We start from the raw sequence: 22,028 nt of genomic DNA on the forward strand, positions 1-22,028 counted from the left end.
CTGTCCAATGGGCGGAATGACTTGGCCTACGCGTGTTCACGGACGACGAGGCAAACTTCTACTCTCGGGGGCTCTCTCACTCACTCTCTCTCCCTCTCTCTGGGGCTATCTCAGCCAATCTAACCATACAAAAACGCGCTCTGTTAGAACTCACGCGCGCGTTCTTAAAAATACAAAAACTATTTAAACTCCTCTTCCGAAGGTGCAAAACAGAACGAAAACTGAATCAAAGATAATCAGAATACTGGAGTAGAAGGGTGAATACTCGAAAGTGTAACCGAAGAAGCGCACCTTAGACCAGAAGTAAGAGCAAGCTTGAAGCAAAGTAAAAATAGAAATCGGAATTGGGACTGTCCGACGAAGATCGCGGCTGCGGCGCTGCTCGGAGCTCGATTTGAGCTCGACCAGTTCGAGTCAAATCGCCAAAAGATAGATCTGCGACACTGGCCAAGACCATCCAACAGACAGAGACGACTTTTCTTTGCGACGGACTACTCTCTCCCGCTAGCAACTCACCTCTCTCTCCGCATCTCGGAGTCAGAACAGAAGCAGCAGCCGGAAAATTAACCTCAATTCGCAGATTCGAGAAATCAGCAGATTCTGAGAAATCAGCAGAGAGATGAACATAGCCACACACCCGAAGCGACCTAAGGAAAGTTTACCAATACCGCTTAAAACGACATTTTTTCTCTTATTTTTTAGTCTCTTCAAAACTTATTTTGCTGCTAGTTATTTCAGAAAATCTTTCATTAACTCAATTGAACCCAGCTTTCGATAATAAGCCAGTGATGGATTTCGATAGCTTGAAAATCGTAGTAGCGCTTCTCTGTCTACGATGAGTACTTAAGCTTGCTTACTCATCCGAGCAGCGAGAAATTTGTAAAGAAACGCAACGAGATAAAGAAACGATCGGGTTTCGTTTCCTTCCCGTCCTCCAGTTGTCAGTTTTAGCCATTTCGAAAATTTCTCTTTTCGAATCGGTAAAATGCGAAGCTGTAAGTCTCTTAATCTAAACTCAATTTGGTAAAATGGAGCCAGTAACTGCTCTTTCTCGGTTTCCTGTTCTGATCTTTAGATGGATGGCTCATCAATGGACACAGATGATCACCAATCCGACTTTTTCGTCAATCACAGGTAAGCGCAGGTTAAGTGAGGGCAGACAGTGGGAAAAACAACTCGGAGGCATGTCCTTCTTTTCTTTCTCCGGACAAAAAGTATGATCATTTTAAGAGTAACCGCCATCAAGGAAGAAGAGGCCGCCGACAACCGCCCCAAGGCGCGTTTTCGATAATTTAACAACTTGATAATTATGGGAAGATTTATTGTAAACTCGAATAAAGCAGCAAAGAAAGAGATGCGACACTTGGCACGGTGGTAATTCCGGCGGCGAAGGGCAAGAAAGACCGCTGCTGGACCCGTCGATTTCGGAGGGACTCAACACCAAACGCAAGTTCGCCAGGTGAGACCGATTCAATGCTCGCCCGTCATTTGGACACGAAGTTGCACTAAAGAAAAAGAAAACGCATTCAGCTCTCAAGGCAGGGTACTCACCCAAGGCGCAGCAATAGCAGCAAAATCCGACTAGAATATCTCGGCAGACGTTTCCGTGGAGATCGAACATTTCACGCACTTTGAGACGAGTAACCGCAAGTTCGCTTTTTTGAGAATGATAAAAGAAAGATCGCAGCATTCTTAGAGCACGAACAGGTAACTTTCTTTTCGCCACTGATCCTGCAGAGCCAGCACGGGAGCAGAGCTCGAACACAAGCCATTCCTTTGCTTAAAATTGAATTAGTATACAGATTATGTTCGTCGCATCCCGATGGACGGGACGGGGACAGTTGTAAATAAGAATGTCTGATAGACAGTCTCAAGATAATGCGACAACAAACGAATTCGAACTTGTGATACGCCGCATTAAAATTTACACGATGTCTGTTGTTACCTCTCGTGAACTCCTTTTTCCGTGTCTTTTTCGAGAATTTTAAACTGAGCTTTACTTTTTGCTGAGTCGGGCAGATTAAAGTTCAACTATTGAATTTCGTTATTTTGGGAGAATCACCGGTGCGCGCTGTTTTTCAGTCGGTTAGACTGCTGCCGACAATCACAAAAACAGGCAGCTAGGTGAAAATGACACGATCCTAGCATATTCTTTACGTCTCGCAGTGCAAATGATGGGCAGCACAGGGCCTTAAATACTTAACCCTATGCGTGACGCGGATGCACTCAGTGCATCCGCTCATGGTTTTGTCCATTTCTCCCTCAATTTTCACCCGAATTCAAAAATTTAAAAAGAATAAGAATCTACGTCCAAAAGCACAGCCAATCTGCTCCGTAACATTTTGAAAACAAATTTTGTAATAACCTAAAAACGTAAAAAATAACGAAAATTTACTATTTTTCGTCTCGAGAACAGCTATTTTGATGCATGTTATGTAACTTCGAGCCCGTTTCGCCGCCGAAGAAGGGGGTATTTCGGTCTCTGAGACACTGACAACAGCGAATTCAGGCTGTTTTTCTTCTAAAATTGGCAAAAAAGAGCAAAATATTGTTCTAGATGGGTCGGATGCACTGAATGCATCCGCGTCACGCATAGGGGTAGTTCTGATCGTCACGCATAGGGTTAAGATTTGTAAAATTTCGAAGGACGCACCATGTAGCACCAGAAAGTTGACGTGCCCCAATCGCACAGCTCATGAGTCCAGTGGGGTGCTTCGCCGTGATAGCTGGACTTACTCGCCAGGTTCACATTGACAGTTATTTTTTTAAGGGTGCCACTTTTGCTGTTAAAAAAAGAGGTACTTCCCGATCTCGAACGGGGTTGAATGAGGTCTTGGGTGAAAGAGCACCCTTTGAACTGTACACAAAAATTCTAAAAATAAAATTTTAGCCATAACTTTAGCCATAAATCAACTGTAAAAATGCATTAAATTCCATTGTTTTCGGAAATGGCGCGCGCTGATTGGCTAAGGCGCGGTATTGTTCAAATGGAGCGCCACCCTAAACTCGACTTGTCGACGAAAAAATCGATATTCTAGCGCTTCTGGAGGTTGGATTTTTCTGGTCACAATTTTTGTGTACAGTTCGATAAATTCCGCTTCGAACAAGACCTCAACCATCCCTTAACCATAACGGGAAGTACTTTTTTTTTGGACAGGAAAAGTGGCCCCCTTAAAAAAAAAACTGTCATTGTGGCGAGTCGCAAAACGCCGTCCCTTATTGTCGGCTAGACACCTCTAGGATGAATTCTATGAGAAATGCTCTCTTGAATTTTTTTAAACTTCTCGTCGTTATGTTATTTTTTAATTATCGTTAATAATTCTAGAATTTGAATCACATAGAAGTCGAATGAAATTCTTCTGATGAAAATTTTAGTTTAAAAAAATACGTAGATTATCAAAATAAGATGCATACAAAGCTTAAAATCGACAATTTACATAGGTATCTCTAGAAAGACGAATATCGTTAGGTTAATTTAACCGTCCCGAGAATTTTCTCTTCTCAAATTCATCGTCACTGTTCCCCCGGTGATTTTCTTCATCTGCATTTATGATCGCCACCGTGGAAGATACAATCCTACGTACTCGTTAACATTCTGCTACATTCTACCTGTTCGTTCTCATAGAACTGTAGTCAACCTGGGCGCTGGCTGGTTCAGACAAACGACAGAACCGCCAATATTATTGTTCATTGCGTTCATCTCGAAAAGGACTCTGATCTAGGCATCTCTGGCATGCTCCTGCTGATTTTATTTGCATTTATCGCGATCTTATCAGATTTCTATAATTTATCCTGCAGTCGAGCAATTCTCATATTCTCTGCCATCATCATCTTCCCATGGACCTATTTCTCTACTTCTTCTTAATTTTCATTTTTCAGGAAAAACCCTTGGGGCTACTGTAGCTATGCTGATCTTATTACGATGGCCCTCGAGCGTGCCCCTGATCGCCAACTCACTGTAAGTATGAAACGCGGGGTCGTTTCTAGAGCATGTTTACCCCCAGTTACAGAAGTCGCTTGCTTAATCAATTTCAAGACCCCTTGAAATGAGGAGGTTCAAAGAGATCCCAGATGCTCTCGAAAGAAAAGCTATGGTTGCCATAATCAATAGATTCCAAGAAATTCCTTTAGACTTGCCAAAGACTTTTGGAAGACCAGAAATCTATGATATAAATACCCATGAGTTTTTTATCATTCTGGAGCCTTTGGATGCATTCAGCCTTTTTTCCGTTTACCAAAGAAAGGCATATGAACTTAGGCATTCTGTGTGGGTTAGTTCTTATTTTTTCCAATTTACTATCGCTTATTTCATCGTATTCAAACTTAAATTTGTTGATTTTGATATACTTTTGTAGCTATCCGAAATCTACGACTGGATCGTTGCGAATATTCCATATTTTTACGACAAGGGGGATGCAAACAGCTCGATCGGTTGGAAAAACTCAATCCGGCACAACCTGAGTCTGCACGAGAAGTTCACCCGTGTACCTCAAGGAAACACCTCCACTTCTTCAAGGGTATATCAGATTACGGTGCAACTTAAACTCAAGCGCGCTCATTCAGAATTTCAAAAACATCGGCGCGTACTGGACCCTAGTGGATGAAAATGAATCCAACGACACAGCAAAGATCTCAATGTCACCGCCGCCGATTTCAACGCAGAGCCCCCGGCGAATTTCCGAAAAAGATCATCTACCATGCCGACAAATATGAACCACCATCGCTCCAAGTCATCCAGAATTACCAACCGCGACAAGGTTTGAGTTTTCATTTTTGATATAGAGTTGTCTTTTGACTCGTGACACTCGACAAAGAGAAAAGAATGCTGAGTTCGCGCATTTCAATGACGAGCTTTTGATCTTACGCCTTTTCGGATACTTAACATTTTACACTAGCGGCCAGGGTTACCCGCGTTTGATTTACAATCGATGGAAGGCGATTCTGGCATCGAGCGGCTATCGAGGCATTCTTCCGTCTCCTCGCTTCATGTGACTGACGACTTTCAGAGAATCAACTTGGACTCCTTTTCGACGTAAGCAGATTACCGTTTGCCTAGTTTGTGATCATTTAGTGCTGCCAACGCAGCCATTAAAACCGAGGAGAGAGACGATGTGTCTCCAGTCGCGAGCAGAATGAATCAAAACCAGCGAAACTCCGTCCTCGTCGAAGTTCGTCTTACTGCTGAGCAGTACGACATGGTCAAGTCGGGTAAGTATATCGTTTCCCTTGTGGAGAAAGATCAAGTTATCGCCGCCCCAGTCACCGGCCCGGTAAAACTTCCATACTGGAAGACATCTCACAACAAAGAGGTAGACATGTTTTATCTAATAAATGGATAAATATTGTTTTCTAGGCGTCTAATTCAGCTTTTCCTGAAAAGAGTGAATTTCAATCTGAAATCAACCCACCTTCCTATTCTCCACCTTCTCACACATTTGTTGACACTCGAACCCAGGTATAAAATGATCCGAAAGTTTTCGTTTCTAAACAAAATCTCTCCAGAAAAGCGAGCAACGATCGCCATTTTCTCAAACATCGTCGAAAATGCTACCAGCTCCTCTTGGAAGGACCATCTCGCAGCCTTCAGTCGCCCAGGCAAATAACTCAGGAAACGAACTGACGTTCATGAATTCGATCCCTCTCAACGATCAGATTTTCGGTGCACTCACGGATCTACATGACTATGATCTGGCCGAGGAAAGGGTTACATGATAACTTTTCGATTAGAATTCAGTATTTATGTAGATATCAAGACTTTAACCCTCTTTTAAAGCTATTGGAGCACAACTAAATCTCTTGGCTCACCATATCTTTTACATTGGAATTCAACTCTTGCGGCTCACCGTAGTTCATCAAAGTCCGCAATAATTCACTTTGTTTGTCTTCATACCACTAAATATGAAATTTCATCTTTTTTTCGGACATAGTTTTTGTACGGTTGCTTTTGTTTCCCCCGTGTAAAATATAACCATGGTTGTTTTCTACAATTTCGCATTCACGTATTCTCCACGTATATTCTTTCCTATTCTTCCAGACCATGTTCAACGTCTTATTTATTCGCATATTTTTTCTCAACGCTGTCGAAAAGTTTATGTTACCGGTACATAAAGCCACTCATCTTAAAAAGATGAATTGACGGAAACTCACTTGTGAAACACTTTTATTCTTATTTGCCCGAAAATTTCAAACTTGCTAAGTTTATTCAAAATTGCATTCGAGTCATTATTGGTCTTGGTCTGCCTTTCCACCGCTATTTTGAGCTAGCACATCAGATAGTCTTACTTCATCAAAACACACGTATGACCCTGAACTCCCGAGCGAAAATAGTAAATTGAAGGTACCTTTCTCGCTCAGGTCGTTGATTTGCGAAACCAAGAATCTTTTGCCCCGTCTTATTTTTCTGTCGATCATCTCACAAATTAAGAGCCTGCTTGCAATTAGATCAGAGCCAGTTCTCCAAGAACGGTTCTCTTTTAGTTCTGCATCTCGCTCTATCACCTCAATACTCAAGAATTTCTTAGTTTTTCTTCGGTACTGATTCGCCCCATCCACAGATTAAACTGGCTTAAGCAAAACGTAATGCACTTCACAAAAATCCATATTCTCTTCAGCCAGTTTTCTGTCAAAAAGTAACATTTTTGAGCAGCCTTCCTATTTCTATTCAATTCTCATTCTTTAGAAGTTCAACTGTTTCATATTCAGCCTAACTGTTCCACGCTGTTTATTTTCTTACCGAACTTGAGAACAATTCTAATTGATTGTTTTGTTTCCAACTAAATTTCAATAAAGTATTCGATGAAATTCTAGCTCCACAAGAGAGATTTCAAATTGCTTCGTGAAATTCATGATTTGAGATTTCGGCTGTATTAACATAAATTTATTTGTTAAAAAAGAAAGTAAATAGAAATATCAGCATCCTTACGGTGATGTATCGGAATTGCAGGATAAGCATGTACAAGAACGGATATTTGGGAGCTTCAGATATTGCTTTTTGTTAGGTGCTCCTGGACAGTACATACTGATTTAGGGTTCCGCACGATCGGAGGACCCAATTTTCAAAAACCAAATTAAACTAAAACAAATTTTGAAATTTGAATGGGATTGAGGTTTTCGACTATGGGGAAGAAAATGACGATACTTATATTCTGATAACTCTATAAATTCGCCGATTTATCTCGTTTTCCGGTCTATTTCTGTCGCCCACGTTCAGTCGCCCTCCTATTGAAAAGAACACCAAAAAATAGTAGTTTTTGTTCTTAAATGAAATTATAACTCAGCGAACTTTTTGTGTGCTGATCAATTAAAGTTTTCAAAAGCATTAACATTTTCATTTCCAGCGCGCTGATTGGTCGAATTTCTGACTGTGTTGTTCAGATGGAAGAATCTTCAGTCTAGAAAAAAGTCCCTTGCGCAGCTGACCAATCAGAGCGCATTACCTAATTAAACTTTGTATTTTTAAATAGCTTTAAAATGACAGAAGAACTGGCTTTTAGGAGAAACTAGGATCGGAAATGGATTCTACTAGTCATTTTTAGTAGAATTTAAAAATTTTGGTAAATTTAAAGTCTCTGTCCCAATCGTGCGGAACCCTATACTGATTGTTTTGACTGGCTCGTTCGGGTCTAAGTTATAGCTGCAGCATTCGCAAATGTTCTTAACATATGGGTACTCTGCCATGATAACGCTTTCGGCCGTTTAACATAATATTCTTAAGTAAAATATATTTTTAGCTAGTTTTTAAACGGTTCCTTTGCGAAGAGCACCGTCCAGAGCAGTAACTGATCACGACATTTTGCGCGCTGCACCCCTCGCGTGTGAAATTCCTGACTTGAGAAGTCACCGAACAGTCACCGTTTGCTTCACACTCAGGAATATTGCAATTTTCAAACTCCTCTTCCGAGCCTTTTTCACAAAGTGTTCCCGAACATGTTCTTTTTCTAGATTTCATTGACTCTGAGCCACCGCAAATCGGACACTCTGACCAAGAAGACCACATGCTCCAGGTTGGAGTGCAAAGATCGACACAAAGCTCGCCTCCTCCTATGCAAGAGCACTCGGTGCACTCTTCCGTTTTGAATGACACACCATCTTCAACTCCCACACATCTGTCTGAGCAGCGAGGTGTATCTATCTGTAGGCAATCAGACATTTCCGTAGTCTTCGAGCAATAAATTCCAGAAATGGGATCTCTGTATCGGAATCTTTTACTCTCGTCGCCGATGCAAGTGCTATTGCAGCTCGACCAGTCACTCCAGTCCGAATACGAGCAGTCATCAAATTCATCGCAGTCGACCTTTTTGCAATTTATTATGCCCGAATAGGTGCAAGAGCAAGTCTCGCAGATTGATTCCGAACGAATTGTCCAGGTAGCTCCATTTTGCCACTCTCGTCCAGAGTTGTCAGTGCATTCACAACTGCTCTCCGGGATACATATTCCGCTGCTCGATTCCAGATATCCATCAGGACATACGCATCCGGGGATGCACTCTTCGCAAAGTTTCGCTGGAGAAGGACTGTCAGCACATGTGCGTTTTGTGCAGAGGGAGACACATGGAGAAAATATCATATCTTTAGGGCAAGAATCTGGACTTATAGGGCCGAGGTGCCCTCCTCCACCACCGGTTGTATTACGATCTCCGTCCGGTCCAAAGCAATGACGATGAAAACATGGTTCAATTTGCTTGAGCACCTCGTGACAGAACTCTTTCGAGCAGAAGCGCACGCGAGAACGAACTCCTAAATCACATTCCCTCGAGCATTTGCTCCAATCAGTCCATTGAGAGACCTCGCCCGGGCATTTTACTATGCATTTCCTTGATTCTACATCATTGCGGCTGTCACATTCTTCTCCAGAACATTGACGGCTTCTTAACTGATGACCATCAGAACCGCAACCTCCAATGCACTTTGTCCAAGAAGACCAGCTGCTCCAACGAATGGGGCACTCAGAAAGCTCCCCGTGACACGGCCGTCTTTCTTTAGGGCAGTTTCTTTTAATCGAGCACTCAGGAATCGCTTTTATACGAGTCTTGAAGCCAATTCCACATTCGTTTGAACATTGACTCCAAGAGCTCCATTTTGCATCGCATTGGCTTCGGCACTGCCGTTGTTGTGTTTTCACTCCTTGGCAGGCCGCTCCGTTGTTTTCTGCTCCGACGCAGATCCTGCTTCGCCACTGACTGCCTAGCTGGCATGGGAACGCGGTCATCATGTTTTCCGAGCGACAAGTTGACCATTGAGACCAGCTGCTCCAGTAACCGTCGATCGGACAGAGTTTTTGTACAAGTTAGTTTACCTGCTCTGCAAGTGCATCTGTTACAGCGATCCATAATTGACGTTCCCGCTGGTATCGTTTTATATTGTCCATTAATGGTAGCAGAACACTCGCACTGCGATCGTGGTATGCACTTCCCATTTCTATTCATCAGATTTCCCCTCGGACAAGCGCAACTGTTCTTGCAGTCCGAATTATTACAAATACTTTTGGAAATACTAGCGCACGTAGTTTCGCAGTTAGCGCACTCAACAAAGCTAGTCCCACTTGGACACTGTCCATCGCATTCATGATCTGCACAGCTTTCTGAAATAAGCGAGTTGCCTTCACATTTCTTACCACCCAAAGCTGGGGAAGGATCATTACAACTACGGGTTTTGTATTTTCGGAATGTCCCACAGTTGCACGTGCTCCACGATCCCCATGATCCCCAATTTCCATCTGTTGGGCATTTTGGATAAACATGACAGTCCTGATGCTCCACTTTTACAAGTTCACTTCCAAATTGATCGGTAAAATCATCACATCCTTCATTCGAGCCTTCTTTATGACATCCACATTTATTTATTCTTGATCGGATTTGAGGCCATCCGCTGCCACATGTCCTGGAACACGTGCTCCAAGCACTCCAACCGCACCAATTGTTGATTGTTTGCACAACCGAGCAATCATTCATTGTACACGATAGACGCCCAGATGTACATCTACATGTATTACAGTCCTGCTTTTCAATATCTGCAGGCGATAGAATAGCACCAGTCTTTTGTGAAAAACAGTGGCAAGAGGATACAGCGACGCATGAATTACTAACGTGGTCAAAAATTTGATTTGGATCGTTGCAGAAACATCCAGCTTTGCATGTTCCTGATGTTTGATCGCAGGTCTCTATATTTGCACATGTTTCCATACAAGGTCGACCACAATCGTTCCAGAGCGTTCCATTAGGGCAGCTTTCAGGCGTATCGAAACAGGGTGCGACTGAGCCACATAGTCTTTCATCCGACAGGTCTGTCCACATTTTAGTAGAACAGTCGATACCAGTGCAATGTTTTATACGGTTTCCAGTATCATTGGTATTACGGAAACGGTAGGACACTCCATACCCGCCACAAGTCTTTGAACACGCAGACCATGCTGACCATTGCCAAGGACTATCAGTCGAATCCATTTCAGAACATTCTGGCAAGCTTGAGCAAAATTCTGTTTGGATATCTTGTGTCTCTCCGAGTTTGTCGTGCAAATATCTGTTTCTTACGGCACCTGAGCCGCAAGTTTTTGAACAGGTACCCCATTCTGTCCATGCAGATATTCCCGCGTTCTTATCACACGATTCGATAGAGCAGTCCTCAATTTGATGATGATTTGTTGGACATTTCGAAGAGGTTTGGAACATAAGCATCTGAAAGCGGACACGATTTCCGACACCACAGGAGGTTGAGCATGTTGACCAAGTAGACCATTCTCCAAACATGCACTCCGCGCAGTCACCGATGGAGCACATAATCTCTCCTGCGGAGCATTTGCAATTTTTTGTGCACTGTCCAGCAAGTTTCGATTTGAAATGATCGCCACCTTGTATGTTTCCGGTTTCATCTGTCTTACATGAGCACATATCTTTCGAAACACATTCCCCAAAGTGATTGATCTTTTTATCATCGGTGCAGACGCAAAAGTCTGTCGTGGGACCTCTTTTCCCACCATTACAGTATGCATTCTCCAGAACAAGTCCAGTTGTATTGGAAATAAAATACGCATCGGCAGGGCAATCCTCTGCTGTGCAAGGACAAGTTCTTGACTCTTCGTTATCGTCCTTCGCGCAGTTTTGATTTTCTGTTATTTTACCATTGAAAAGACATCCACGAGATCTCCGTTGAATACAAAACTGACAATCAGACCATTTGCTCCACTCGCTCCATACAAAAACATCTCCACAAACGGGAATATTTCCGCATGGAACGGTCTCAATCCCTCGACCAGAACAGGCAAATTCTGTTTGGTGATTTTTCAACCAAGGTTCGAAAAATTCGATTGTTTGACTATTCTTCGCTCGACATGACCGGTATCGTGATTGCTGAGGGTATACTTTCTCCGATATACAAGTTGAAGAACAGGTTGACCAAGCTGACCATTTTGACCAAAGACCTTCGTCGATACAGTTTTCTTTCTTATCACAATGAAAAGACGCCCCTGTGCAAGTGCACTTTAAACATCCTTCATCAAAGCTTGTTCCTGTATCAATCTTCGTCAGATTTGGCAAAATACAGTAACACTGATCTCTTGGAACACATTCATCCTCGTTCCGGAAAAGCCCGAACGGACAGGAGCATTGGTGTAGGCATCCTTTTAAATTCGCGTTGTCTCTATTTGAAGACATCAATTTGGTAGAATTGTAATGAACAATGCAAGAGTCGTCGAGAATCTGTGCAGCGGCACAGGTAGCTACTTTGCACTCGTCACAAGAATCCATGCCGTTTTCACACGTGACACCACAACAGTCCATCACCTGGATAAAACCTGGTCTTTTTCCAGAGCCGTCAGCTGGAACCTGACAAGACAATCCAGAACATGATCTGTTTCGAACTGGGACAACAGTGGGACAAACGTCAGATTCTGTGTTGATATTGCATTCAGCGGACCATTCTCCCCAGATAGAAGGACAGGGATTGACACATTTCTCGCTTTCACTGGACTCACCAGCGCATGATAGCTGATATTTAGCTTGAGGAGTTCGAAATCGATGGCGAACGCCCGTTTGATTGCAACTGTTATCATTTGTGAAGCAAATTGACCAAGTCGACCAAGACCCCCAGTTGCATCTTCGATTTGAAATACAGTTTTCCTCACAAATCATTTCACCATTCTCACAAACGCAGTTACACTCGTCAATTATATGAATTCCTGGCAAGTACGCACGACCTTGGTGATGGCAATTGCACTGGGACTTAGGAACACAGACACCATCCTGGAGGAGTAAATTTCCTTTGCAAAAGCAGCCAGTTACAAGTTCGGCTGAATTTTGACATTTTTGTACGCAATCTACTTCCGCAGAGATTTCAGCGCAAGTGGCGGGACAGACATCTTCGCATGAAGCAGTCAACAAGTTTTTGTCGCCAAAACATCCTTCCATGGGTACACAAGGTGCCAAATTACATGGTTCTATATTGATCGATGGACCCGAGCAAGATTCTCCGCCATTTTTTGGCTGATAACAGGTTCGAGTTCGTTGACGTAGGCCTCCATTGCATGGACGATCGCATGAACTCCACGTCTCCCAAGGTGAATAATATCCATCAATGGGACATGCTCGCAGCTGGCAATGCTGTATGTCTTTAAAAGATTTATCTGCACACGGCGCCAGTTTTTTATTTTCGAGCCTGATCGCTCTTGTTCTTGACCGAGCACCGATCCCACATGAAGTCGAACACTGACCCCACGCCGACCAAGTTGTCATCAAGCACTCATCGCAAAAAGATTCATCTGATCCATCGTTGCACTCTTCAATCCCGTTACATACATGGTCGTTAGATATGCATTTAGAATTTGATGAGCACCTAAATTGATTCTCTTCGCAAGGCTCCGAGCCTATATCCGACACCTGACTCTCTGGTGCACAAAAGCAACACTCATCGTCAGGAATTTGTAGAGTTGTATTAGCCGGGCAACCATTAGAAACCAGCTGATACTCACAGAACTTATTGCATTGTACAATTCCTGTTCTAGTGCACCGACAAACTGTGCATCCATTCCGCCATTGAGCGCCCACCATCTTTGTATTTCCATCTGCATCATGACAAAAACTACATTGATTGGTCCTACATCTACGAGATTTTTTAGATGCTCCCTGACATCTTTCTTCAATACCGTAAACAGATGGGATCGCAGGGGATCTGAAACTCCATTGAATTCCATTGACTCCGCACGGACCGAAGCAGGGCCCCCAGCTGCCCCAGCTAGACCACGAACACATTTCCGCCTCGTCGTAATCCTGCTCTTCACATAGACTTTTTATTTTACAATGCGTAAGCTTTCCATTAGAGCAGACGCAAACCTCACAATTCGAAATGGAAACCTCAGTGTCCGGGTCGTATATTTTGCCATCGATATCACATTTACATTCGCTTTCCTGAATACATCCTGTACTGTTCCCGTTGTTCTCAAAAACGTATCCTTTGGGACAGTAACAACCACTGGCTCCACATTCTTTGCATTCTTCTGAATCTCCACAGTTTGTTTTGCACGGACCGCATTGTTGATAAGTGAGTGAGCCAGAGCAGATTGGATTTCCATCTTCATCAAGACAAGGCTCTAAGTTACATCGAGTGGACTGGAGCCGGCTCGCATCAGATTGTATAAATCTAACGGATGTACCTCCACCACATGAGCTGCTGCATGTGGACCAGTCAGACCATTGCTGATTAGTTTTCTCACAAGGATCAAAACACGGCCGTTCTTGGATAGATGGTCCAGGACAGGTAAATAAGATATCGTCATTGTCTTCTTTATTAGGGCAAATTCTCGTCCTCACGGATTTGCCAGAATTACAGTCGACAGAACAATCGCTCCAACTTGTCCATTCACTCCATTGTCTGCAAACCGCTTCGTCTCTTCCATCTCGGCACTGCTCCTCTCCATCACAAATAGAGCTCATCTTCAAGCACCCAGTTCTGTTACTTTCTTTGAGATCGCACCAAAGGCCACTGCAATCGCGCTCTGGCTCCATCGTTGTGTTTCCACAGGCAGATTCGTCTTCACCCTCTGTACATTGGACGATTCCATCGCAAATCATCGTCATGTTTATGCAAACCAAGTCTTGACATTGGAATCCGCGACATGGTTCAGGAGGAGGGCTTCCACAATTCTCAATTGATTCGTCTTCGCCATTCGCGCAGTTCATAATGCCATCGCAAATCGAATCGTAAGTTATGCATGTCTCATCTAGATCAAGTTGCATTAAGAAAAATGAAGAAAGACTCACCGTTGCATTTAAACATATTCGAAGGACACTCAAAGCAATCAACCTCGTCTAAACCATCCTCGCAGTCAGGTTGTCCGTCGCACCGCCAAGACCTAGCCAGGCATTTTCCAGAGCAGAAAAATTCTACGTCAAGACAATCTTCTGGATTTTTTGGGTGTGCAGTTTCGCTAGAGTCTGGTCCATCACAATCGAATTCATCTTCACCATCCTCACATTCGACGACGTTGTCACATTTTGTTGCGATTTTCCCATTACAGAAGATTTTTTCATCTACGCTTTCGATGTCCCCACAGTCAGCTTCGTCTTCGCCAAAAGAGCAGTCACTTATTCCGTTGCATACATGGTCTGCTCGTGAAATACAATTCAGCTGGTTGGCGCAAGTAAACTCATCGATGGCACAAACACAGTTTTGCTCGTCGCTTCCATCTTGACAGTCTATATTGCCATCGCAAAACTGTTGTCGTGATAAGCATACATCGTCGGACTGGCATTTGAAGTTAGTTATTGCGGAGCATGATTCTTTTGTCAGGTTCAACAAGATAATCTTATTTCTAATTAAAAAGCATTGATTATTTTGAACCTCCCCTTGATCGCATTCGAGCTCATCCGTAAAATCGTTGAAGCCACAGTCAAATTCTCCATCGCACAAGAAAGCCGCAGAAATGCATTTTCCTGAGGCACAAGGGAACTGGTTTTCTGAGCACATACTTTCGTTGCATTCGTTCTCGTCTGAACCATCACTACAATCTGGATGTCCATCGCAGAAGAAAGATTTTGGAATGCACATTCCATTCGCGCAGCTATTTTCGAGATGATTGCACGTCTGCACGCAGTTTCTCTCGTCTGACCCATCTAGACAATCTTCCTGGCCATCACAGAACCAGTATTCAGGCAAACACTGGCCGCTTTTGCACGCACGTTCATTCGGGAGACAGTGGTCGCCATCGCCCATCGTGCAGTGCTCACCAACGCATTCAAACTTCCCATTTTCACAAGTGCAGTTTTGACAATTGTGCTTTTGAAAAGGTTATAATTCTGTATGAAAACGACTGTAATGGCCGGAAATATATAAATTCTTCGCCTTCGAACACCCATACCTCACTTGATACTTTGTGAAACCAAGCGATGAGGTAACTACTTGAAAATTTTTCATGTAAAAATAGTCGTTTATAATTTCATAACCTTAGACCTGAACAACTGTTCCAGGGGGAAAAACTCCTTCTCTCTCATCATGCAAGAAACAAGGACACTCTTCTTTCCGAATACATTCTCCATTGTGCTCCACTTCTCCATCGTCGCAAAAACAACCTTCGACACAACTTTTTTGACAATTTTCAAATGAAACAAAAATCGAAAAAGATTTCCGTCGAACCGGATTCGAACCAGTGACCTAGAGATAACTGCTAACCCTCTACAGTCTCCCGCTCTGCCAACTGAGCTATCGACGGTTAATGGAAAGGACTGAAAATACCATAATTATAATATTTTTGCAATGTCGAATATTCATGAGATGATCTCATTAAGATCAGTAAATCTTCCGTTTTTTCTGGCGAAAATTTTCTATCTCTGATTATTGTTGTTAAAATCGTTTCCTTAGAAGTTCACAGTGGCGCGGCATTGGCGAATTCAACGTTGAGCACGACTCGGCACACGGATTCCCGCAGGATCTACAAAAGCGCCATTACAAATTGCAGCAATTACCTCATGTTGCTCACCTGTACTGCTTTCCACCATCGCACTGCATTGGACAGCGCTCATTGTTTCTCCATCTGATGGAAATGCCTCTTTTCCCGCATTCAGCCGCGTAATCGGCGATCGCCGTGCAAAGACACTCGCAGTCTCCACCAACGTCGCAGCTGCAAGCATCGTACACACATCGCCCGTAGAAGTCTTCAGGTGGGACTAGAGCATGACAGGCTTCGAATTCGGGCGATTTTATGACGCTACAAGCGCCTCGGGACCAGACCAGACGATCAGCATGTGGACATTGGTAATCGACTACTCCCATTGAGGTTACACTTGGGCAAGATGGCGAGAGTTTCCAAGAGTTGGCGAAATCTTAGAAAGATATGAAGAAAAACAATAAACGCGAATAAAAGAGTTTATCTTTCTCGTTTCCTGTTGGGTTAACTTCTATGGATCCGCGTTGGCTTTTATATTCATCGATCAGCATGCCATTGTAATCCCCGCAGAGTCCTTCTACAACACCCCTGTTGATTGGCTCTAGTCGGACATAAACCCTTGTTCCGCCATCCCACAGAACAGTTAGTCCTCTCGTAGCAGCGGAGACGAGAACGAATACTCCAGCACGATCAATTATGACCTCTTCCGTCACCGCCTGATTGTATCTATCGGAAATTCCATATTTCCTCGGGATACGGATAGCCTTATTATTCACTGTTATTTCTCGGTGCCTCATCAAGTGAACTTGGATAGGGCCGATTGTGACGTACACCGACTTCGTACACGTAACACCTTCCTCTAGTTTTAAATTTCAAACTTCTTTTACGAAGTTGTATTTTCAACTATGCCTGATGATCCACAAGCAACATTCTCGGCCATGACTCGAAACTGTCCCTCGAGATGCTGCGTTAAAATATAAGTACACGCGCCATGGAAGGAAAATTCGGCGCCGTCAAATGTTCGATAGTGAGGATCGCCGACGGCGGAGCATGTAGCAGAGCACTTGAGATTTGTGCACTCCCAGTGACGGCGACTGCATTTACATGTGTTGCAGTCGCGTGTAATGGTTTCTCCTGGCTGATAGTGTTTTCCGTGGTGCAGGCAGGGGCATTCTTCGGGTTCTATACACTGGCCCTCTTGCCGAACGTAGCCTTCGGGACATTTGCACCCCGACCAACGCGGTCCTGAGCACACAGCCTTTCATTGAGATTGCGGAACAAGCTTTAATTTATTTTATATTGATTCTGAAAACTTTTCCTGAAGAGCTGGATTCAGAAAATGTAGACTGTTGCACGTAGGCTCACACTCTGTGATGTTAAAAGATGGGATCATTTTTCCTGGGCACGTTAGTACTTTTCCACAAAGCTCGTCAGAGCATACCCAATCTCCGCCTTTGCATGTGCTTAACCAATTTGTAAGCAATTATAGATTTACGATGCATATTTTGTCAATATGTAGATTAACTATGTAAAACTGAGAGCGTCGAATGATGACCACTCACTCGGACAGTAGACTGACCTATCTTGTGCCTCATGTTCGGGACTTATCAAAATAGACCAAATCCAGTCCAAGTGTCGTGGGCTATGAGAGGATGAAGAAGTGAGTAACAGTACATATGATTGGATTATCTGCCTGTTGCGCTGTATTGAGTAGTGATAATCCACGAACGTCGAGTGAAACGACCGTAGATGGACTATAGATTGACCTATCTTCGCATTCGATGGCAGAAAATAGGTCAAAACTATTCCATTCACGGACAATAATTGTTTTTTCTCTTGATCTCTAGACGAAAAAACATTTACACTGAGACACAAATAGTCGTGTTGGGGCGCTAACCATTTCATGCAGCCTTTGTAGAGCACTGTGCCAGGAGGACTTACCTAAATTAAGCCATAATTATCGTTGACAGCTATGAATAGTATCTCTAGAGAAATACTTACGTTTCCTTTATGATCAGAACACGTGCATTCTTCTGGCTCAATGCAGTAGGGGCTTTCCAGTCCTGAAATTACGAGTCCTTCTGGGCAGACGCATCCTGGCCGGCAGATGTGATCACTGTTGTTCTCGCTGCCATCTTCACAATCACTTGCGCAGCTATTACAAGGAGGTACACATGGGGAAAACTCAGTGCCGACAGGACATTCAGGTTTACACCGAGAGACTATCTTGGCGAGTTCTTCGTTAGAGTTGAGTCGTGCTTTGAAAAAATTGCTTTTTAGCAGGGATCGCGAAAATCGTTTTTATTATGACGGGAAAGAGCGTCACCAGGCGGCGGATGTTCTTCCGATCGAAGATCCGACGCACTGGATCCAATGAAGAAGAAAATCGATCCCGGTCCTGCAATGGGATCGTACGAAACTTATTAATGGACACATACTCGTACTACCCACAAGTTTTCCTGCACCACAGTAGACGTCAACGCAGTGGTGAAGAAACATCTTCTCCAGCTCAATTTCAAGGTGACACTCTTGCGAGATCTTAAAGAGATCGTCACACACCATTCGAGCAAAGGGCTCCATTTCGGGATACGTGAGGCATGATTCGGGCATCTTGTTCTCGATTGGCGCCGGTTCACATATTTCTCCGCCAATTTCGAAGCCATAGCGATTGACAAAATTATCAGAAATCGCTTCAACATCCCCAGCAGGAGTCGTGAAGTCGTCTTTCTTATTCCAGCTGAATGTTCCACAAAGTCCTGTAAAAATATAAAAATAACTTCTCTCGCGGGCTTTTACCTTTGACTTTTTTTGACCAAAAGGGCTCAAGTCTTATGTGAAGAAGTTGTTGTGCAAGACTCCAATCAATATCAAACCCGAATCCTACGATGGTGACAACGAAGTCCGTGGCCTGCGTGATGGATAGATCTCTATTTCTGAACGGAAACGCCACTTGGTAACCATCGAGAAGCAGGATTAAGTTTGCAGCAAGGTCTTGTGGAGAGGTAAATCGAATTTGTAAGGTGCTGTTGCCGGAGCGAATCCGTAGCGACTGGAGGACCTGGATATGAGCTTTAGATAACATTCTTTTTTCTTCATTCGACGATACGCTTCGCCGCTCCGCTAGCTGGCGCACATGATGTACACAGTAAGATGAAATAGATACCGGCTGTAATCAAGTGGAAAGCACCACCACGATAAAAATTGAAGGCAATTCTTAAAAACGTCATAAATAATTACTTGATTGATTTTTTACAGTGACCCATTTGTCAAAGACTTATGGAAATCAATACTTTCCCACTTGATTCGTAAATTATCATTTAATCAATATGGTTTCTATAAGCGTATCACAAAGCTCCGTTCCTTACTGTCCCCGGTGTAGAGCCCCGATATTTCCAAGTCATCAGTTTGTATATAGTGATAGCCTGTGCACATTGGTTCCATCGTGAAGAAGAGTTGATCGAAGGTACTGATAGCAGTACTTCCAAAAACGGTGCATTCGCCGCCACAACTGTCAGTTGTGCAGGACCATGCCCCGTCATTACACGTGCATGTGTTGCATCGCACATTTACAGTTTCTCCTGGAGAATAAAGTCGATTTTGGTGGGTGCAAGGACACTCGTTGGGCTTTATGCACTGGCCTTCATATTCTACTGTTCCTTCTGGACAAACGCATCCAGATAAGCAATCTGTCTTACAATATTGATCCTCATTATTTGGATTTGGCTGTGAGCAAGTAGCAGGACAAAGATTCACGCACTCAGAGTGCACAAAACCAGCTGGACAATTTGTAGGGCACATCGTTGGTGAGCGCCAATTCATAAGTTCATGATGGAGCGACTTTGCGCAGACTTGGGCATACACAGCAAGTATATTGCAGAAATGATCTTAATATAGGATGGAAAAGAGCACAACGATCGAAGTGGTTTTCCTATTTTCTATCCTGGCCTTGTGCCAAAGGATCGCTATCTAGAGCACATTGCGAGCGGATACAAGCTTCGAACCAGGGAGCCGGGTCTTCTTGAGGATGGCATTCGCTAGATATCCATTAATTGTAGAGTAACTCTCGGTATAACTCACCTAAACGGATTCATAAAGAGCATCTGACATTTTCGCCTCGCAGATTCCTCAGCAATGGCGGAAGTGGAACACTCTCCTCGAGGCAAAGCTCTGGGAAGGTTTTCGCACTGGCTTAGGGACCACGAGTCAGCAAAAATATCAACACGGACAGCCTGTCTTCCGGAAATATCGCTCAAGTCATCGTCAATTTTCCCATTTAGGACGCCACAGAGCCCCCTTGTGCGGTCAAAATGCTCCGGTCCCACGGTGAGAGCAATGATTCCCTTGCCAACTACAAGACGGGCACCAGTAGCTGCGTCCATTATTATCCAGTCATCGACAAATTTAATTGTTACACCTAAAAGAGTAATACATTTCATTATCTACAAAACCGTAGCAGCATCAATACGTAAATATTAATTGAGAGGAGAATGTATTAATTGCTTTCTACCTTGGTGAACAAAGGGGCGGCCAAAAGGATGTCGATATCGTTGAAATGAACCGACTTTTCACTTATCTCGATTTTATCTGAACAATATAGGTAGACGGATACTCTTTTCACACGCCATTACCTTTTCCAACTTCGAAAACTGTTTTGTTCGGGTGAATGTCGACCAGCCTAAAATGAGTTTTCATAAAAGTAATGATACAATTTTCGTAGATTCTCTAATAAAGTAGTTTCGAAGGTATTATCCTCGCACGTTTAGAACATGATCATACTATCACTTACCATGCGCCGTCGGTATTCATCGCCAACCGATAATTACACGATGCTTTTTTCGAGGTTCAAATTATCACGCGTATTCAAGTTGGATATCCCAATTAAATTAATCTTTCCGAGAAGTGCGTTCTTTGAGCCTTTCCGTTGAAAGAGAAAAACTTTCCATCGAATGTCCTGAAATGAACTCCCGACCAGAAATAACATGTAAAATCCATTGCAGCTTATTCTTGGTTAACGATCAATCTTTAACAAATTTTATGCATGTTAAACCAATAGCTTCGTCTTTTTCAATAGAGCCAGCTAAATTCGCATTATCGTCGGTCGTATCGATTGCTGTCAAGCACGGAAAACAAGTTGAGCTATTCAGGGAAATCCAGGAGTACTCATCACCCTTTGAACAGCACTCGTCAAAAGCTATTTGCCCTTCGCTGCTGCCAGCACAAGTTGACGAGGCGACGCATTCACCTGGAAATAAGAATCAATCATAATTTGAAAGTAAAGAAAAGCTAGACATCTCAAAAACTGACCTAGTGTCGTTGGGGTTCGACAGCTTGCGCCGCTCCACCCTTCGCAGCATTCAGAAACAAGCTCGCGGAGAACGACGTTCTGTTTCACTTCTGGGCGATAAATGAAACACTCGGCTAAGGCGCCTTCTCGCTTGAAATAGTCCTGTACACCTCTTTCACCTCCATGCTCACTCTGCATACGCGTTTCATCGTATAGCCAGTCGTCGTGAACGGAGCGATACAATTCCAAGCAAGGAACTAGACACTTTGTTAGAAAATGACTTGACTTTCACTTTTTATCGCAAGTTTATTCTTAAAACATCGACGTAACAAGTTCCCGCGTTTCTTTTTCAAAATACGTGTGTATCGGGTTCTAATTAACTCCGTCTTCGTAGAAACAATTTTTTATTACCAGAATCTTCGAGCCTTGGGCTCACAACAACTTCATAATTTCGCTCTTGCTCTACTTCACACCAGTTGCCGGTCTGAGAGATCAGAGCCGATACCAAAGAAGCAAAAAGTATCAACTCTAACATTGGAATCTATCGACTGAGCAAGTCTTCTCAGCTCTCGTCGACTGCGTAATCTGCGGAAAGAGCGCCCTAAAGTCACGCAAAGAATTAATCAGCTGAATGTCCGACAGGGAAATTTGGATATCACTGGGGGACTTCGCAAACTCGGTCGACATTTAAGCAAATATAAGACGATTAATTGTAAAATCGAATATTCCTCTTGATTCTTTTTTCTTGCATTGTTATGATGAAACCAAAATGGCGCATTGATGAAATGTTTTTGCGGCTTATTATGCAAAGGTTGAGAAACTTATTCAAAATAATAATAATACATATTTTAACTAAGCCAAATTACTTTCTCC

The 22,028-nt window shown here is 43.3% G+C and overlaps 2 protein-coding genes and 1 non-coding gene across 5 annotated transcripts; 1 reads left to right on the plus strand and 2 right to left on the minus strand.

Moving 5' to 3' along the window:
• Positions 1 to 127: 127 nt before the first annotated feature.
• LOC145710149 (forkhead box protein O1-like) lies at positions 128 to 6,806 on the plus strand. Of its 3 annotated transcripts, none has more exons than XM_081787844.1 (8): positions 128 to 650; positions 1,037 to 1,134; positions 1,231 to 1,276; positions 1,341 to 1,459; positions 3,880 to 3,958; positions 4,356 to 4,517; positions 4,564 to 4,757; positions 4,896 to 5,032. In XM_081787844.1, exons 2-7 carry the CDS (start codon positions 1,076 to 1,078, stop codon positions 4,711 to 4,713), a joined length of 615 nt encoding a protein of 204 aa, XP_081643970.1. In that variant the 5' UTR covers positions 128 to 650; positions 1,037 to 1,075; the 3' UTR covers positions 4,714 to 4,757; positions 4,896 to 5,032. The 3 variants fall into 3 exon arrangements, with proteins under 3 accessions (XP_081643970.1, XP_081643971.1, XP_081643969.1); XM_081787845.1 differs by lacking the exon at positions 128 to 650 and adding an exon at positions 761 to 995 and having other exon boundaries at positions 1,076 to 1,134; XM_081787843.1 differs by lacking the exons at positions 128 to 650; positions 1,037 to 1,134; positions 1,231 to 1,276; ... (1 more) ...; positions 3,880 to 3,958; positions 4,356 to 4,517 and adding exons at positions 5,072 to 5,309; positions 5,354 to 5,455; positions 5,503 to 5,695; positions 5,772 to 6,806 and having other exon boundaries at positions 4,569 to 4,757.
• A 920-nt stretch (positions 6,807 to 7,726) lies between these two features.
• On the minus strand, positions 7,727 to 21,690 carry LOC145708978 (SCO-spondin-like). Its single transcript, XM_081786670.1, has 20 exons — positions 21,567 to 21,690; positions 21,176 to 21,412; positions 20,919 to 21,113; positions 20,658 to 20,700; positions 20,500 to 20,546; positions 20,379 to 20,455; positions 19,949 to 20,310; positions 19,817 to 19,905; positions 19,237 to 19,755; positions 18,319 to 18,627; positions 18,198 to 18,269; positions 17,873 to 18,129; positions 17,735 to 17,812; positions 16,781 to 17,129; positions 16,338 to 16,724; positions 15,965 to 16,307; positions 15,439 to 15,568; positions 14,250 to 15,264; positions 9,025 to 14,209; positions 7,727 to 8,990 (listed from the first exon to the last, which is right to left on the minus strand). Exons 1-20 carry the CDS (start codon positions 21,688 to 21,690, stop codon positions 7,727 to 7,729), a joined length of 11,082 nt encoding a protein of 3,693 aa, XP_081642796.1.
• Positions 15,612 to 15,697, minus strand: TRNAY-GUA (transfer RNA tyrosine (anticodon GUA)). Its single transcript is given in 2 exon segments — positions 15,612 to 15,647; positions 15,661 to 15,697. It is a non-coding gene; the product is annotated as a tRNA-Tyr (tRNA).
• Positions 21,691 to 22,028: the final 338 nt, after the last annotated feature.

Source organism: Oikopleura dioica, chromosome XSR (assembly GCF_907165135.1).
Source record: "Oikopleura dioica chromosome XSR, OKI2018_I68_1.0, whole genome shotgun sequence".
NCBI lineage: Eukaryota > Metazoa > Chordata > Appendicularia > Copelata > Oikopleuridae > Oikopleura > Oikopleura dioica.

What these genes read in the sequence shown, in the direction of transcription:
- LOC145708978 (XM_081786670.1), bottom strand. Translation starts at nt 21,690, where the DNA reads ATGTTAGAGTTGATACTTTTTGCTTCTTTGGTATCGGCTCTGATCTCT. An exon ending in ATGAATACCGACGGCGCATG is followed by an intron (nt 20,547 to 20,657) that starts GTAAGTGATAGT and finishes AACTCATTTTAG; the next exon opens with GCTGGTCGACATTCACCCGA. An exon ending in CTCTTTATGAATCCGTTTAG is followed by an intron (nt 19,906 to 19,948) that starts GTGAGTTATACC and finishes ATGGATATCTAG; the next exon opens with CGAATGCCATCCTCAAGAAG.
- LOC145710149 (XM_081787843.1), top strand. Translation starts at nt 4,698, where the DNA reads ATGCCGACAAATATGAACCACCATCGCTCCAAGTCATCCAGAATTACC. An exon ending in GAATTACCAACCGCGACAAG is followed by an intron (nt 4,758 to 4,895) that starts GTTTGAGTTTTC and finishes ATTTTACACTAG; the next exon opens with CGGCCAGGGTTACCCGCGTT. An exon ending in AGACATCTCACAACAAAGAG is followed by an intron (nt 5,310 to 5,353) that starts GTAGACATGTTT and finishes ATTGTTTTCTAG; the next exon opens with GCGTCTAATTCAGCTTTTCC.